This window comes from Telmatherina bonti (assembly GCF_933228915.1).
Source record: "Telmatherina bonti genome assembly, chromosome: 3".
NCBI lineage: Eukaryota > Metazoa > Chordata > Actinopteri > Atheriniformes > Telmatherinidae > Telmatherina > Telmatherina bonti.
This window is the reverse complement of record NC_136621.1, coordinates 14,726,038-14,743,942: the sequence shown is the minus strand read 5'-3', so window position 1 is coordinate 14,743,942 and position 17,905 is coordinate 14,726,038. Positions and strand designations below refer to the sequence as shown.

The following is a 17,905-nucleotide window of genomic DNA, read 5'->3' as shown; positions in this document are numbered from 1 at the left end:
GCGGTTTCTGTGTTGTCTTCTTCCTGCCCATCTTCCTGTTTCTGGTTTGTTTTCTTTTGCTGGTGTCAGCTACATAACTCAACACTGCCCCACAATTCACAATGACTGACAGATCACCAGTTATGAGCTATGCAGGTGTAACTTTGTTGCTGCTATTTCATTCAAACTTTGTATCATCATGGCCGAGCGTTATTATTATATCTTCTCTGCTTCTTAAAGCAAGCGGCTAGCTGCTAAAGCAGATCCTCGAACTGTCCCACAGACATCCTAAAGTCCCTGCTGAAGCGGCTGCAGTCCAGCTTCAGCTCCTGGATTAAACAATGAAACTCTCCAAGTTCTCCTATCATTTCTAGAATAGGATGCAGTGAATCTTCTTGTCTTTTCTTCTGCAGCATCAGCACACTGGTGTTGTGGCTTGATGTGGAATCCACCTAGCTAGATTGTTTAAGAATTTTTACAATTTATTCACAATTTCACATCGCACTTGGTGTGCAGAGACAGAAACATCGATAATTGATCTCCAAATTATTTGCAACTTTGTGTTGTTTATTAGCATCTGTCCTGGTATGTAAAGGTCCTATTAAGAAGTAAATTGGTTTCTTTCTCTCCCTGTGTAACATTTATCTCCATTTTTGCTTCAGGAACAACCCCCAGTTCACCGGTCAGCCTCCCCAAGTCGCCTACGTTCCCATCAGGCCGAGGGCCGTGGTCTGACGAGTGCTCTATCTGTTACGAAAATGCAGTGGACACAGTCATCTACGCCTGTGGACACATGTGTTTGTGCTACACCTGCGGCCTCAAACTCAAGAAAATGTCCAACGCCTGCTGTCCCATCTGCAGGAGACAGATAAAAGACATTATCAAGACCTATCGCAGCACATAAGGGAGCCTGTGTCAGATGCATGGCCTACCAACATCAGCTGTAACCACAGAGAATGTTACAGTTCAGGGAACATAACTCTGGTAGTCTGAATTGGTATTTTCATATAAACATTGTTGGCTGGTAATTTGATGTACTGGTACCTTTTCTTTGGAAGGGTCTTTCTCTTTAGAGCCAATGCCCCCCATGCATAAGGGGTGCTTAAAGTGTTAGGAAGTGCCACTGAGAGCATGCCAGAAGTGTTTGCTCTCTGTTGGGATTGTTTAAAACTTTCAAAGAGGAAGAAAAAAGCTGAATCATTTCTAAAAGTTCTTTAATTTGTTGAGCCATGTTGCGTAATTTAGGGACCATCGCCCACTTGTGCTGCAGCAAATAAGTCTCTTTGGGGCTGAATGTCTCAATAACATCTTTTAGAGGATGACTGAAGCTCTGAAATATGCCATCAGGAGGATTTTAATAGCACACCTGCAGCAGGTAATCATCTCAGTATGTCACAACTTGTGTCTGTGTGTTACTGAGGAGTTAAATGAAAAAGTTGGTGTTGGATTGATGGTAATTATTGTGATTATCAGTAAATGGTGTGTTTTCAGACTCGGTGAAGCGGTGCTGAGTATTTTAAGTAGGATTGTAACCCCTATTGTACTTATAAACTAATGTACCTTTCTGGTAGTTTTATTGAAAATGTCGGTAGCTGTATTGTTGTGCTAGCTAGCTGCTTGCTCTGCAGTGTGGTTTGTTGCACTGAAATCAGCATCAACCTCTCAAAACTGTCCAGTCACTGACAAATAGGTTGAAAACAGTCCTACACCAGCAGTTTTCTCCCCCCAAAAAAATCTCCTTTTCCTCTAAGTTATACATTTTTTAATGATAAACAAAACCTTTCATGAACAAATGGCTTGGTTTGAATTTGAGATCTTTCAACATGGCAATCCTGTCTGCCTATAGCTGCTAGCAGAGTTGCTAGCTTAGCTGCCCCAGTCCCACTGCCTATAGCTGCTAGCAGAGTAGCTAGCTTAGCTACCCCAGTTCCACTGCCTATAGCTCCTAGCAGAGTAGCTAGCTTAGCTACCCCAGTCCCACTGGTTATAGTGGCCACAAGCTGAACAGCTAGGCAGAGCTAGCATAAGGCTAACTTCTTCTAGATTTCCTTAGCTTGCCATTTTAACAAGGGAAGAATTCAAGATTGACCCCTTCAGTCTTTTATGTAAAATGCTGCACATGCTAACTTCATCCTTCTGAGACTTCAGGTGATATTCTGTAAATTCAGAGCAAAATTTCCCCCTACAAAGATTTTGCAAACAAATTAATACGTATACATTGATATATATTGATATATTTGATATTTAGCAAAGGGGAATTTTAAAATAACCTGCAGGGCTCTGCAGCTTTGCTGTCTTAAACAGAATCAGGAAGTGTATTAGAAAACAAAGAAAAAAAACATCATCTAAATACTCCTCAGGGCCAGCAACAATTTTTTTTAAACTATTTTTCCAAACTCTACCTATATTATCTCACCTAATACACTGTGAGTGCTCATGTCAAATCGACAAATCCTCAAAAATAGCTCCCATTAGAACATTAAAGGATTGTTGCCATGGCATCAGCCTCCTGCCTTAACACACAGAGGTTCATTCGTCACATGCGGATGCATCATGTTCTGTGTTTTCCAAAACCCCTGATCAATTACCAAATAATGCTGCTGTATGGCATCGACTGTCACAGCAGTTCAACTCAGAGGAGAGCAAGCACACAAATCAAAGCTATTTTTGTAGTAGAAATTCATTTCCAGTATTTACCTAAGAAAATGAAAATGTATATGATTTATGACAGGACATTCACCAGCAGCAGTGGTCCTTGACGTACAATTCAGGGGCAAAGTAAAAGAAATAAAAAGGTTGAGTATTTGTATGATTTCCATCCAAATTTTAGTGTGAATTATCTTCATCTCCCTCTGCAAAACAAGACAAAGCCATAGCTCATTACAGAACATCCACAAGCTGATATTTTTGTAGATACTCAGTGAAATGGGCTATGATCTTCGCTGCTGACAGCGATGTTTCACACATCCCTCCTCCCACATTACAGTCTGATTCCGCTACTGCTTGAAGTGTTTATTCAGATTTGAATGTTAACTTATGTATTTAGAGAGACATGTTTCAATAGCTTGAACTAAAAAGAAAATGTTTTATGTGCTTTCTGGTTTTTCTTTCCTTTTTTTTAAGTTAGTTGTCTGGACTGATTATGCTTCTATATTCTTTTTCTTGTTTATTAAAAACCCTGAGATCCGGAGTTTGTTAGCTGTTCCTGCTTTGCAGCAGAGAGACACAGTATTGCAGTACAATCAAAAATCTGCTTTGCTTGTGGGGTGTAAGATGTAAACTCTTGGTTTTATTATAACACCCTGAATGTCAGGTGTTCTTTTTTTTGTATCTTGTGTGTTCTCCTGTATTACTTCCCACTTCTGTATTTATAGCTCTTATGGTTATATAGTCAGGCCATGGTAGTATGGTAATGATAAATGTCACTTTAAGAAGCTACTGATTGTAATCTTGTAAATGTTAGGCCAGCGTTGCCCTCTGAGACTTAACTATGGTGTGTTTTTATTTTGTGCAGACACTCTGACCAAATCCAGAAGTCCTAGATACATTTTTTTTCTTTTTTTGTGTAAATGAAATTGCCCTGTCTTCATTCGCTTGTGGACCACATGGATTTAAAAACCCAACACACAGTCCATCTGGCAGCCGGTCACCTGTAAATGATTTTTTACTCAGCTTTTAATAAGTTGGCATGATGCTGTTTTTATTATCTCTCATCCACAGCACTCCACAGGCTCCTTGAATGTTACTGAACCTGTATTATTTATTTGTCCATCACTGATGTGTGGACTGCTTCTGTTTCTAGTGTGTTTTGCTTTCTTCTGCATCTTCTCTACATGGATGGAGCTCCTTTTGTGTCCGCTCGGTCACACGGCTGCACATTTAAACTTTCTTTCTTTAAATCTGTTTGTCATGCATGAGTTTCTTGTTCACCCAGCGTGAACATCGGGACCAACCACAGACGGGCATCAGAGTGGAACGCTGCCAGAGTGAAACCAGCAGCTGGAAAAACTGTGTGCACACGCTCAGTTTCGTTGTTGTTACACTGAAGCTGAGGTGCTTCACACAAAATTGTTTTGTTCTTCTTTTTTTCCATTGGAAGCTGTGGGCATTTGTTTGTGAGCTCTGCCCAGTGTAAGCCGGATGGTTGTGGTTAATAAACTTTCCAGATGTGTTTGAGCAGAAGTTGTCAGACTTGTAATTAAATGACATAATGTGCATTTTGGTCAAGCATGTGCAGAAAAACAAGCTTTAGATGCGGACAGCATCGACAAAATTCATATAAATATTTTTATAATTGCATAAACTAATCTGGTCAATGAACAGAAAAATAATAAACATGATTGAAATGCATTTTCTGGCCAGCATCATGATCACAACAACCAGTATTACTGGGTTTATGTTTACATGCATCACCTGTAATGTTACATGGTTTAGTTAAGCATTAACACAGAAGCAACAGCATGTTGTTAATAAATGCAACACGTGTTGTTACGGCATCGCAGCCGGTAATTCACTTAAGACTCATAAAGAGAACAATTTTGTTTGTTTTTTTATTTTTATTTTATATTTATATATTTATTTTATTTCTATTATTTACAAGCTTTGTTTATAAATGAAATAATTCCAAACTTCATCATACAATGAAAACTCATCTACACTAATCAACGTAAACACGATTCTCTGATCTGACAAGGGAAGCTTTCTCCAGACCTGTGCTTATTTTACCCGTAATTAAAAATGTAAAACTTTGGCCTGACCTGTCAGGATCTACAATTCTTTGTAGGAAACAGCCCAGTCTCACCAGTAAATGTCAGACTGGGTTCTTTGTCCACTTTGTCAAAATGTCACACTATAATCTAAAGGTGAGACAGAGACACCTTCATATCTTGAGTGTGTTGTTTTATGAAGGCCCACCTATTGACATAACATGAGTCAAAGCCACTGAATAGCAAAATGTCAAACACCTCATGATGTATGTTTCTCTAACTACAGTATAACTAATCAATAGTGAAAGGGAAATATGATATGATGGGTGAAAGATTCCTGTTAAATGCATGGAAGTCCTTCCACCAACCCAGCTATAATGCAAGTGAGCTTGTTATAGACAATGTCAAGAATTAATTTCATGTTGCTGCATATTGCATGAAAGAAAACATAACAATTCTAAAAATCTGAAGACTTTACCTGGAAATAGAAACGTTTGATCCAGCAAAGCTTTTAGTCAGTGCATAAATCAGGTTGCATAATTGATGCAATCTGAAGAAAGAAGAAAAGATGTGATGGAAAGACATTTGTGCATCATATCTACAACTGTCACAGAAATTAAGCTCAACAGTGCTGAGTGCTGATTGGAGAACCAACAACTTTTGTATGAGTTCAACTCTATAATTTTATTTATAGTTTATGAAGATATTATTGCAGATTTCCACTAGTCAGCCACACATTCAGCTGCTCTTTAAAAATTTAACAGCCTGAAACAAAATGACTTCATCACAGCAATATTAGAATAATTTGGGACAATAGGAGTTCCATGGAAATCTTATGTCTGCTGGTGACAACTGTGAGATTTATGAACCTTCTGAGATGCAGAAAGGTTCCTATTTTTAACCCTGTTGTCTTTGAAGTTTGACACCAGGCTTCCTAAATGGAGAACTAATAGCTTGTGTGCACTTGAACTTTGACACAAACAGTGCAGCTTGGCCTTTAACATCACGGCAGTGATCAGGGTGAAACCCAGAGTTCAGACCTCTCGGGGCCCCTCTGCTATGTTACATCATGACTCAGGGCCCTTGCTTCAGGCTCAGCAATAAGATGCATGAATTAAAGTACTTTAATAGTCCCAAAACCTGGATATATTTCAGACTGATTTGAAAGACTGATTGATTGTTGGAGAAGCGGCAGATCCAGACATATTTGTCAGATATTTGAGAACCGTCTGTAACTAATATATTTTAATCCAGCAGAACTGAGTAAAGGTGATAAATAAGATTAATAAAATAATTAAAATAAATAAAAATAAATGACAAGAAAAAAAACCCTCAAGGGTATTTTTTTATCATTTCTCTACTGAGAACTCATAACCCGACCAGAGATTGTCATCTTTCAGTGTTAACACAATATTCTCAGGCTTGTAGTGTGATATCTATAAAAAGGACGGATGGCAATAGAATTGCATTCTTAGATTTAGTATCAGCGTACATACTGAGTTTGAAGTCTGCCAGTCTCTCCTTATGAAAATGTCTGTCATGAAAACACTGCTGCCTCCAGGAGGAGAAATTGAAGCAAGATAAGCTCAAGAGAGCCACCTAGTGGTAAAGTTTGGGTACATACCCTGGATAGATGTGCAGATTACACTAACATTATCTCATGGCCTTATTATTCCAGGTCATAAAAAGACATGCATGAAGAAAAATATTTTAGGGATTTTTTTTTCACTTTAGTCAGCATGAACTTATGTTATGTAATTACTTGTCCGTTTAATTTATTTGTTAAGATCAATTTTTGCATTGTAGCACAATAGCATCTCGGCATATGGAGTTTATCCTTCTGGCTGATAGATGTCATGACCCAAGTGAAAGGCCATGACAACAATGAGGGGAGGCCACACTGTTTATACATAAAAATACATTTATGAAAGAAAAGAACAAAAAGTATGTGTAAGCAGCATGCAAAAGTGGAAATCAGTGATGTAAAGTGGTTGGTAGATACTTGTCATTTGGAGAGACTTATATTAAATCTGAAAGTCAATCTGACATGATTTGATAAAATGTCACACCTGAGGAGTAACAGGTAAAATGTCCTGGGCAGAGGTGGATTTAGGGAAGGGTGGTTGTTGGTTTTGTTTGTTGGATTACTCTTTAAGGAAACATGCAACTAGCTGGAAAAGAGGCTTGTTGCAGGAAATAGTTCAAAACTGCAATAAAATCACTTTTTAAGGTCTACATAAGTACCTCCTTATTTCTTCAGAACACTCTTAATTTATTACTTTTTTTTCTTCTATTTTTACAAGCTTTATTTAAAAACAGAGCTCAGAGATTTTGCTCCATATTGACATGAAGCATCACACAGTTGCTGCAGATTTGTCAGCCGCAAAATCATGATGAGAATTTCCCGTTCCACTACATCCCAAACCTGCTCAACTAGGTTGAGACCTCGTGACTGTGGAGGCCATCGGAGTACAGTGAACTCACTGTCATGTTCAAGAAAGCAGTTGGAGACGATGTGAGCTTTGTAACATGGTGGATACTGCAGGAAGTTTCCATCAGAAGATGCTACATTGTAGTCATAAAAAGAAAATGGAGATACTCAGGTAGGCTGCGGTGGTTAAACCATGCCATGTGGTGTTACAGGGCTCTAAGTGTGCCACACACACCTCTACAGCAGCCTAAAGTCTTGATCTAAGGCAGGATGGATTCATGCTTTCAAGTTTTATCCACGGAATTCTGTGAATTTCCCAGTAGATCAGCCGTTTCTGTAATCCTCAGGCCAACAACCAAGTCATATTCAAAGTCACTTAAATCTCCTTTCTTCATGCTTCTGATGCTCTGACGACCTGCTGAAGTTCAGCATGTTGTCTTGCTCGTGTCTATTTGTCTTAACTGGTGTGCCTAGTGAAGTGGCTGGTGCGTGTAACTGAAATGGAGAATGTGGAGGATTGATGGTAGATAACACTCAAAACATATTTTCGGCATGTGTTCAGTTAAATGGAAAACAAAAAACGATTAGTAATTGCAAATGAAATTGATATATTGACACTTCTGTGTGGCCCTGCGATGGACTGGCGAGCTGCCCAGGGTGTACCCTGCCTTTCGCCCAAAGACTGCTGGGATAGGCTCCAGCTTCCCCGCGACCCTGAGTTGGAGTAAGCAGTTAGGATAATAAATGAATGAATGAATGAATGACACTTCTGTTTGTTCACTACATATCATCATAACATACTTAAATCTCAATAAAAGGTCGGTCCTAACATGTCATATCAGTGTTTTTATAAGAAGCGCCAGGTGAGAAGGTGTTAGCTGAAAGGTGTCAGTTATCCACGTTTGACAGGATAACTGTAGAGTCTGCGTCATATTTTATGTCTGAATGACAGCCTGACCTGTCTCCATCCTCCTGGGAGCTTTTTACGAGGTGATGCTGCCTCTAGACAGGGGTGTGAATATATATTTCACATTCCTCTAGACACAAGTGACAAATGTCAGCACACGCTCACACACACATGAACAAAGAAGGACAAAAATTCATGTCTATCCTTTTTAATGGGGAACTAGTGTTGTAAAGCCTCATTTGTCTTCATTCTCCGTTCTCAACCTCCTCACGCTTCACTCTCATAAGTCACACCACGCTGGATAACCAGCTTCATGCTTCTGCTCTTCCACATCTAAACTCACTTCATCTGGCTCGCACAATAAAGACAAATGTGTCAATGAGTGATATTACTGTTACGTGGGATCTAGATTGATCACATGTATGGAGGAGTGGAGTTCTGCAGCCGCACAATCCACACAAAAGAAAAGGGAGTCGGCTTAAAACAGCAAAGATAATACATTTAATATTGTTTCTCTTTTGGGCAATGCGAGATACAATGTAAACATGTACAAGATACAAATAAAAAGATCAAGACTTGATCAGAGTCAAAGTTAGATAGGAAAAGGCCCTGTCTGCAAAAGGAATGCACACGTGCAGGAGGTCTTTCATCAGGATGGAGGAAGCAAAAAGCCTCATCATGGCATTTCTTTTGGAAAACAAGTAATCAGCAAGGGTTAAAGACAATCTGAAGAACAATCATAGCAACATAAGAGAAAAAAGAAACTGAAGGAGTAGCACCACGTTTGGTCCAACCGAAGGCCTGTTTGTTAGTGTGGCCGACTCTGCTGGTAAACTGTTTTTAGAGATGAAGAAGCGCCGTGGCGCTCGGCCTCCATGTGTGGGTTTTTTTTTTGTTGTTTTTTTTTTGGCACACTGCGCTCCACAGCAGGGATGTGACAAATCTTATCCTATGAAAACAAGACTGAGGCTGAAGGCAGGCCCCGCATTTCGGATGAATCCACCCCAGTCACCACTGATCATCAGTCTTACATGACAGCCCGCCTCCGTGGCTGAGCTCAGGCCAGCGTCGGGCTCAGGTTCTCCCACGCCCCTTGATTAGGATGCTGTCAAAGCTGGGATGTTGTCACACTGGCAGAGCTTAATTAAGACACACTGTTGTGCTAATTAAAATCGCAGATTCAAACAGAGACGGAGGAGAAAAGTGCCGCAGAGACGCAGCGGCGTGCCTCGTTCCTCTACTCAGCTTCCTCCTCCTCCTCTGGAGCTCCTGCTGACACCCGCCACAGCCTCAAGCAACTGTCAGGAAGTACTCAGAGTGACATAAATAATCAGTTCACCCTATTCACTGGATTTTATTTATTTGTTTTATTTCTAAAGAAGCCCTGCAGCTTCACTTGTTCTTTGTTCTCTCATTCAAAAGCTAGATTTTAATTAAAAACCTAGAAAAGCGTCCCCTATGAATGCCCCTTCGGCTCCTGCACACTTACTAAAACGCTCCTATCAAACCTGCACCTCCTTCTGCCAAAAAGCCCTTTCTTAACTTGACAGTCCCTTCACCGTAGAGCTGTTGACTCTATTGGTCTCTTTTCTCTTCACGAATCAAAGTTGCTTTATTACATGCAAATAAACGGTTTAAATCATTGGGAACACTGGTGTAACATTCAATTATCTACTCAACAAAAACACAAAGGGTTGAGAAAAATACAAAAAAAAATAAAATATAGAAGAAGAAGCCCAGATTTCATGGATCTTCTTTCATCTTTTTCTCAACACCCAGCTCAACTCTCACAACCTCAGGGCGATGCAGGATCTAAAGACACCGACAGGAAGAGAAGTTAAAAATCAGACGTTGGATCAGTTCTAACTGACGGAAAGAAGTTGAACTCATCTCTGACTCAAAACTTCAAAATACTGCAATTAAAAGATTGTTTGATGCGACGAGATTTCACATCTCAGGTTTGGAAGCTCATTAAGTCTGGCATTACAAAAAGGTGAGTCATAAAAGTTTGATATTACGGGCTTGATTCATAGGCTTCACAGTGGAACGGTGCCTGGCAGCCTTCCCTCTCCTTTCTTACACCTTACTGTTGCCTCCTCTCCAAGTACCTACTTTAATTCAATGTCTTTCTGCATCCAACTTTCCACTTAGACCTCCTACTTTTCTTGAGTGCACCTACAAACAACCCGTCTCATTCTGCTAAAACGCACAAACACTTTGAGATTTCCTGATTAATTTACTGGGACCAGGCAGCTCAGCTGTGTCGAGGAAGAAGAGGTCGGAATATCAAACTAAGATGGAGAACCGAGGAGCAGAGAAGAAGTATGGTCAGAGCGGAAGGCCTTCACGCCTGAGAGGTGGTCTCCGTCCTGTCAGAATAAAATGAGAGCGAGGACGAACAGCGGATGAAGGCAAAGCGGAGCTGTCTCACCCGGCTGGCCCCCAGGAAGATGACGGAATGTATATCCTGCAATGGAAGTGGGGAAGAAGCTCTGGTGAGCAGGTCGAAAGAAAAGAAAAGAAAAATGGCCTCCCTAACTTCCAATCCCAATAGGTCGAAGAGTACCACAGTTGTGATTATATGCTCAAATGAAAACTAAACCAGGTCCAAAAAAAAAAAAAAACCTAAACCCTGTTATGTTGCTAAATTGTACCAAGAGTAAGATGAGAAGTGACACCATTCTCTGTCCAAAGTTCAAAGCAATCCATCAAAAAGCTCTTCTAAACCTTGCGTTGGGAGTCCCATTTTTAATGCTAAGCTGCGACTTATAAGAAACAAGGTGCAAAATGAGCCTAGATTGACTTCCAGGTGTGGTAAAAGTTGGGAAACTAAAGTGAAAAAGTAGAGTTGAGTTTTTGTGAGCTGCACAATTCATCACTGGCTAGCCACAATTAATATTTGGCTAATCTCATGATACCGTATGTTAGCTGTTCATACATTAAGGTATTAAAATTCTGAACACTAGGTTGAATAGCAACAAGCACTGGCTGTAGGGTTCTTGCAATGTCAGGTAGTGGAATTATCCCCATTTTTGCACAGACTTGCATGGTCAGAATGTTTATCTTTTGTGACAATCACTGCTGCATATAAACAATCTATGTGAGGGTTGCCCTGCTACCTTGCCTGCTAAAGAAGTTTTTTATGTTTTTTTTTTTTTTTTTTTTTAAACGGCCCTTTATCCAATGGTATTAAGTCAGCATTTTTTGTATAACAAACCTTTTCTCATGTTATGCTAATAGTTTCCACCAAAGAATCTAAATTAACTTGTACAAAGTACAACTTTTGTGTTAAGTTAGATTTTAATATGAAACACCAGTTGTTTATTGAACTATAATTTACTTCTAGATGTGGTGTCAAGAAATAGTGTTCAAAATTATGTTTTCTCACTAGAAACTGTGCTACATATATATATGTATGTATATATATATATATATATATATATACACACAACATTTTATGTTGCAACCCAGACAATTAGCACTTAAGTGAATGTAGGAAAACTGGGAAAGTACTTTCCAGGTGCAAAATTAGCAGAAGTGTATAAAGTAAAGTAAAAGTTCTGTCTGGCAGCTGTTCCAAACAGTCACTAAACCAAATGAATTTAATTAGCTCAGCTCCACTGCAAGGTAGATGAGCCTGTTAGTAAAAACACCTGTTCTATATGCACAGGTAGACCCAAAAACATGGCAGGACTTTTACTTTATGGAACCTGGATTATACACCTCTGGAAATGAGTCAAAATCTAATTTTCTCTTGTTTGTGCTCTGAACAGTTGATAGCTTGGCTAACCTGTCAAAATTTCTTTATGAATCTTCTGATTATTAGTCATGAGAATGATGTCAGTCCTTTCATCCAACTCTTAGAGGCAAAAGGACATTACTCATACTTACTAACCTGTTATGTATGGGCGAGTTTATAGTTAAACTACTCAAAAAAAAAAAAAAAACAAAAAAAAAAAAGGGATTTATGGACAAAAGTCCAAAACAAGGTAGAACTTGTCTTTACTGACCTGTGTTCAAAGATGTAGTCACCTGTTGAACATCAGTAAGGCCAGCTGGGGGCTCAACAAAGAGAAAAAGAGTGTATTTCTTATGTTTGCCATACATCCTGGAAGTTGATGGATTGAACTGAATTGGCCTGAAGGAAGATTTATCTCCCAGGTCTCTTGTTTACTGCCGAGAGTCTCCTGCTGACGTCACTGAACCTGCTGTCACCGACAGCTCCAAATGTCACCTTCACTGTGGTGATGGGCAGGAAAAAGTCTGAGTTTGACAGCCTTGGAATAAATGTCAAAAGAGACATTCTAGGTAGGAAGAGAGAGGGTACACAATCCCGAGGGAAAACAAACAGGAAGAGAAAAAACACACAACAAAAACTATCAAAATTCCATTCAGGCACGAATGTGACAGCTCAGAGCGGGATGGGCCCGTGCGTCTTCCTGTGTGGAGAAGTTCCCAGATGTATGTCATGTGACTATAGAGTGGGTCAGTGGGTTTCTGCTTTTTCATTCACAAACACTGCCCATAGCAGAGATCCAGGCATTCAAGTCAGACAGAATGAGGTGTCACATACGATCGCTTTGGTCCAGTGATTTCTCCGAAGCTTTGACAGCCATACATATCTGCTGGTTTGGACAGACTTCATCATGACACTGTTGAAATGACTGGCAGTTTGACCGGGAACATCTACAGTACTCCCATGAGATGTAGCGGCATTGCTTGTGATGTGTTTTCTCTCATTGAAGGGTGATGCTTTTTTTTTTTTTTTTCTTTTTTGTATATTGCACATTTCCTCATGGATACATTTTAGAATTTGAGAGCAAAGTAAAGAAAGTCAAAAAATGAAAATTAATAGCGAAGATAAAGACATGCTACACAGCTAAATATAAGCTTGACACACAACGATTCCCTTGCAAGTTAAGTTCAGCTCAATCAAACAAAGCAATAAGCAAATATAATGTGCTGGAGCTAAATGTTCAGAGTGATTCAACACATTTACATAATGCCTTCGTCTCAAAGGAAGGGGGACCTTATCGGTAATCTGAATGAATCTGAACTCGTAAAACAATTATACATTCCAATTCATATTTGTAGCAGAATTTAGCATTCAGTGGACTTTGGCAAAGTTGGCAGTCTTTTAAACTGATTGTCAAATCATGAAAAATCATGAAAAAATTATAACACTATTCAATAATAAATACATTTTAATCCGGCATTATGTAAAGAACAATAAAGATGAAAGAAGTGCTTATGATTTGCTAAAGTTGCAGCACACAGCATAGAGAGAAAAAAAGGCAATTTTCCAAATAAAAAATAAATTATAGCCCAATATAAAATCATTTCAGCTGCACTTATATTTTAAAAGGTAACGATATGACTATATTTCTGTACATTTTCCAGGGAGTCTCACTGACCAGCAGTGCATATGTTATTGCACTGAGGTAGGATGTGGAAATCAAGTTGTAGTACCTCTTAACTACCACATGGAGTCTCTGTTTAGCTCATCCTATACAAACAGGTATGATACATTCTAATCACGCAGAGAACTCCCATTAAAACCTTTGATCCAACATCTGAATTGAGAAAAAAAAATATGGTCACAGAAACATATTCAATAAATAAAATGCTGAGTATTTACTGCATCTTTATATTAATGCACCATAAAGACAGTTTAAAGTGCACTAATTCACAAAACAGAACCACTTCGTTCTTCATTATTGTCAATGTGTGATCACAGAGCAACAAACAAAACCAAATATAGATTTGTTAAAATAGATAACTGCAATCTAGCAGGTACTGTACTTTGTTTAATACTATGATACTGTCCAGCAGAAACATAATGAAAAGATCAGCCACACATACAGAGCTCACACTGTTCATTAGAAAATGTATTTCAGCAGTCTTGAACATCAGTCGTTTGAATTTTGAAAGTGTATTTTAGCCTTCAATTACAAATTTTTATATTTCACTTATTAACCGTTTTTCATGTTCAGTGACAGGCCCAATACTTACACCAATATCTATCACTACATTTTACTTATTTACTTCTTGTTTCAACAGAGCTTTAATGATGATGAAAAATATATCAAGTGTTTCAGGACCTGATAAGAAAACCCTTTTTTTCAGTTTAGAAACCTCGTTTTAAGTATTTTCATTATCACTTTTTACTTGTACCATAGATAAATAGTAAATTCACAGAAAAACTACCAATGAAATGGGATCTCTCTTTGAAATAATCACATTTTGGGCAGAAATCAATGTCAATAATTCCCTGGGATTCACTTGTTTCATCATGTTTCATCATGTTCCAGCATTTATTTAATGTAACCGCAACAGTGGATTTAATCTATGTCTAAAAAGAACAAAATAAATAGAAGATCATTTGCTTCTGGAGCTAAAGCACTAAAGTAAGCCAGATTGTTGTAAACCAATTGTTCTCATGTTCTGAGATAATTTCTTTCCCAAACAGGAAATTAAGCCGTTCAAGTTACAGGTTTCTTTTAATACAAAACTAAAATATCTGTTTCTTTCAAGTTTCACAGTTGTTTTTTTTAATGATATATTTTTATATACATTTGCTATACACAAATAGTTCCAACTGGGATTAAATATTTCATCATTATGGTATTTTTTTGGGGATCTATTAAACAAATCAACCACCCGATTTTAGCCTAATATATGGACCCGAGCATCTTTCTTTAGTCACTTTTGAAATTGTAGGATGTGATGGAATATGGATGTCACAAGAAAGCAGAAATAATTCTCTAAGGAAAACTTTCATTGACACAAAACACTGAAACTTGAACATGAAATTAAATAAAGTCTGTCTGAAGACTTGTGGCTTAAAACAAATAAAATCCTCTGATGTCTTCCGGTCCTTAAACTTCAGTTCATTCTGCAATCTGTGCATTGGACCAATGAGACCACTCAAGATTAAACCTTTGACTTTGATAGGAATCAAAAGGGGAGCTCTTACTGTAACTGCTTATGGTAACACTCTTGGTGGTGTTCATAGGACTATGGCACTCTTAAAAGATTTGGTTGATTTAAAGTTTTGCCGTCCACCTTTTAAAACTTTCATTCAGGTGATCAAATACAAAAGGCACTTATCGACCATCATAGTCAGCGATGGGCAGGAGTAAGCATTACCCTGCTCAGCGTCTGTGTTACAAGATGCAAACCTCTTCAAGAGGTGATCTCTGCCATTCATGTCATTTCATATCAGACACCATCCTCTTTAATATTTCTATTTCAAGGGTAAGTCTTTACTCTTGTTCTTGTATATTTAGTAAACCAGCACTAAACGTGTCCTTTCTTATCAGATTAAAAGATCTCTCTTTCTTTACAGCCTTTTCATTCAACAAATATTATCAAGGACATATTGCTTCAGGGAGAGTGAGGGTAACATTCATAAGGAGTGACGCCACCCAGCTCTTTGGAGACATCATATCGGGGGGGGTTAAGATATGGGACAGAAAAAAAGGGTGTAGGTTGTTTTTATTTTTTCCGCTCTAGGTAGTTGGAGGGCACCCAGCCCTTGCGGGGAAGCAGGCTGTCCTGCACCTGGCAGTACCACCACCCATTGGGATTTCTCTCAAGCACTTCCAGACAGGTGCCCTCGGTGAAACCCATGGTCTCCTCATCGCCCCGATAGTCAGCAATGGACACATATACGTCCCTGCCGAGGTTGTTGTGGATCAGCTGGTTCTTCTCTATAGGCTTGGGCCTCACGGTAGACACAGGGATGCCATTGCGCTGGTTAACTCTGCTAAGGGCGTCTTGGACATTGCCTGTGCTGAATGCATTGCTTGAGGACCCCAGACTGGAGCGCTCAGCAGGCCTTGTTTGACTTTCAACAACTACATGTGGCCGCACAGTGCTAAAGGAGGCGTTTCTGCGGACACCAAGAGTTGCAGAGCCAGAGCCATAGTGGTCGCTTCTCCCAAGTGACTCATTTCTCCTTAAAGACCCTGTCATGTAGTGCGAGTCTTTAGCTGGCTGTGTTGTGGTCACAAATACAGACTGAGGCCTGACCGCAACCTGCCGCACTCCGTTTCTCATCCGAACACCGCCATTAACCATTCCAGTGGGCTTTGAGAAACCTCCAGGAGGCTTGGATGGAATTGGTGGAGAGCTCCTCCTCAAAGCTTGATTCTGCTGAGTCAGACCCTGAATGTTGATATTATTCAGGGCCAAAATATGTTGCTCATTCTTTTCCAGGCTGTTGGATTTATTACCAACATTTTTCCCACCACCTTGTCTTTCTGATTCTAGCACTCCAACATCCCCCATTTGCCTGACAGGTTCCAGGTAGTATGAGGGAGCCCAACCCTCCTCAGAGCCCCAACGAATGTACCACCAACCGCTCTCCTGTTTCTCTAGAACTTCAACCTCCACCCCAGCTGGAAAGCTAATCTCTGAGTCCTGGACCTTCTTGTAGACATCCAGAGAGCGGTAAAGAGTGGGACCTTCCACATCTGAATCTCCACGGCTCCCTTTGGAATAAACAGAAGAAAGATCTGAGGTACTACGGGAACACATTGAGTCTTCTGAAGAGATAACAGAGGCAGTTTCAGAATCATCCCCATGAGAAGGTTTGAGGCTATGTCGAAACTGACTTGTAGGCCTCAGCTGCCTTCTCAGAGAGCTGATGTCCATCCTCTCAGGACTCTGGGGCTCTGATTTGGTCAGGAGGGGTTTAGGTCTGACAGAAGGTTTGGGCCTGGCAGAAGGGCTTTGACCAATTCTCTGCTCCACATCTCGATTGAAGGTTGAAGTTTTCTTAGGGCCTCTGACCAGTTCATCTGATGAAGAGTGAGGGCTGTTGTCCTGAGACCTAATATCTGCATGTCTTCCCAGGGTCTGACTTCTTCGACTCATCTCTGGGGTCATCGTTTTCATGGGTCTACCAGCTAGAGGTGAAGATCCAGAGGGTTTTCGTGGGACTGTGGAGGAATGGTAGCTCCTTGGGGTGTTGGGCTCACTGGAAACTTTATGTACAGCTCCCTCAATGCCACTGCTGGGCCTGAAACCATCATTCTCATAGATGCATTCCTCTTTAGCAACCTCCTCTACAGACCTGAAGGAGGTTCTTCGATGGGAGAAAACAGGGGAGGCTTTGCAGACGGGAGGTGAAGCCTTGCTTGATGTTGGGGAGCTGTGGTACTTGTCAGTGGCCACAGAGTTGGTCTTCATATCTTGAGGACGCTCATTCTTCAAGAGATCAGTTGCAGACTCGCCTTCGCAGCCAACTGCAGGAACATCATACTCAGGTTCCTCATACACTGACCTACTAGGCTGCTCTGTGGCTTTGGGGGCAGAGTTTGGAGGAATAGGAGTCTCTTCAGGGTCTTGCTTTTTGACAGGAGGAGCTGGAGGTGGGACCTTTGGTCGGGTAAGAGTGCTGCTCCGTCGACTGAGGTTAGGCTTCTTGCGTTTGTCAATATATGAGCAGGGTGCCCATCCTTCCATCTCTCCAATCTGTACATACCACCAACCTCCTGGATTCTTCTCTATCACCTGCATAACACAAACATGGTCAAATCTAATTAAAGTCTGCAGGAAATCAAATGTTTTATATGTTTGTACAAATATATTGAAGACAAAATTATCTCCCTAAAAATTATAAAGAAGTCCACTGCTGGTATTTTAGAGTTCATCGGTTTTTGTAAAACAATAAGAACAAAGGCTGATGGGATTCTGTACTCTGAAGCATGTCCTTATTATGTGATGGATGAACATTGAGCAGACTATGCTTTAATTTTCACAACAGATATTTATTTTTTGCCGATGAAAATAAGACTAAAAACTGATTCACAGGAACTTTAAGTTGCTGATTGTATATCATGCCATCAGATCATCAAAGAACATGCTGAAACACAG

At 39.9% G+C, this 17,905-nt stretch overlaps 2 protein-coding genes across 3 annotated transcripts in view; one reads left to right on the top strand and one right to left on the bottom strand.

Annotated features, from left to right (window-relative positions):
* Nucleotides 1-883, top strand: part of neurl1aa (neuralized E3 ubiquitin protein ligase 1Aa) — a gene marked incomplete at its 3' end in the record, with an annotated part of 61,995 nt that extends 61,112 nt beyond the window's left edge. The window contains exon 6 of the mRNA XM_079264642.1: nt 642-883. Coding sequence (XP_079120768.1) covers nt 642-883 — 242 coding nt within the window. The remainder of the gene's footprint in view (nt 1-641) is intronic.
* An 11,071-nt stretch (nt 884-11,954) lies between these two features.
* Nucleotides 11,955-17,905, bottom strand: part of sh3pxd2aa (SH3 and PX domains 2Aa) — a 126,076-nt gene continuing 120,125 nt past the window's right edge. For both annotated transcript variants that reach the window (XM_079264776.1, XM_079264777.1), the window contains one exon: nt 11,955-17,542. In XM_079264776.1, coding sequence (XP_079120902.1) covers nt 15,521-17,542 — 2,022 coding nt within the window. In that variant the 3' untranslated portion in view covers nt 11,955-15,520. The remainder of the gene's footprint in view (nt 17,543-17,905) is intronic.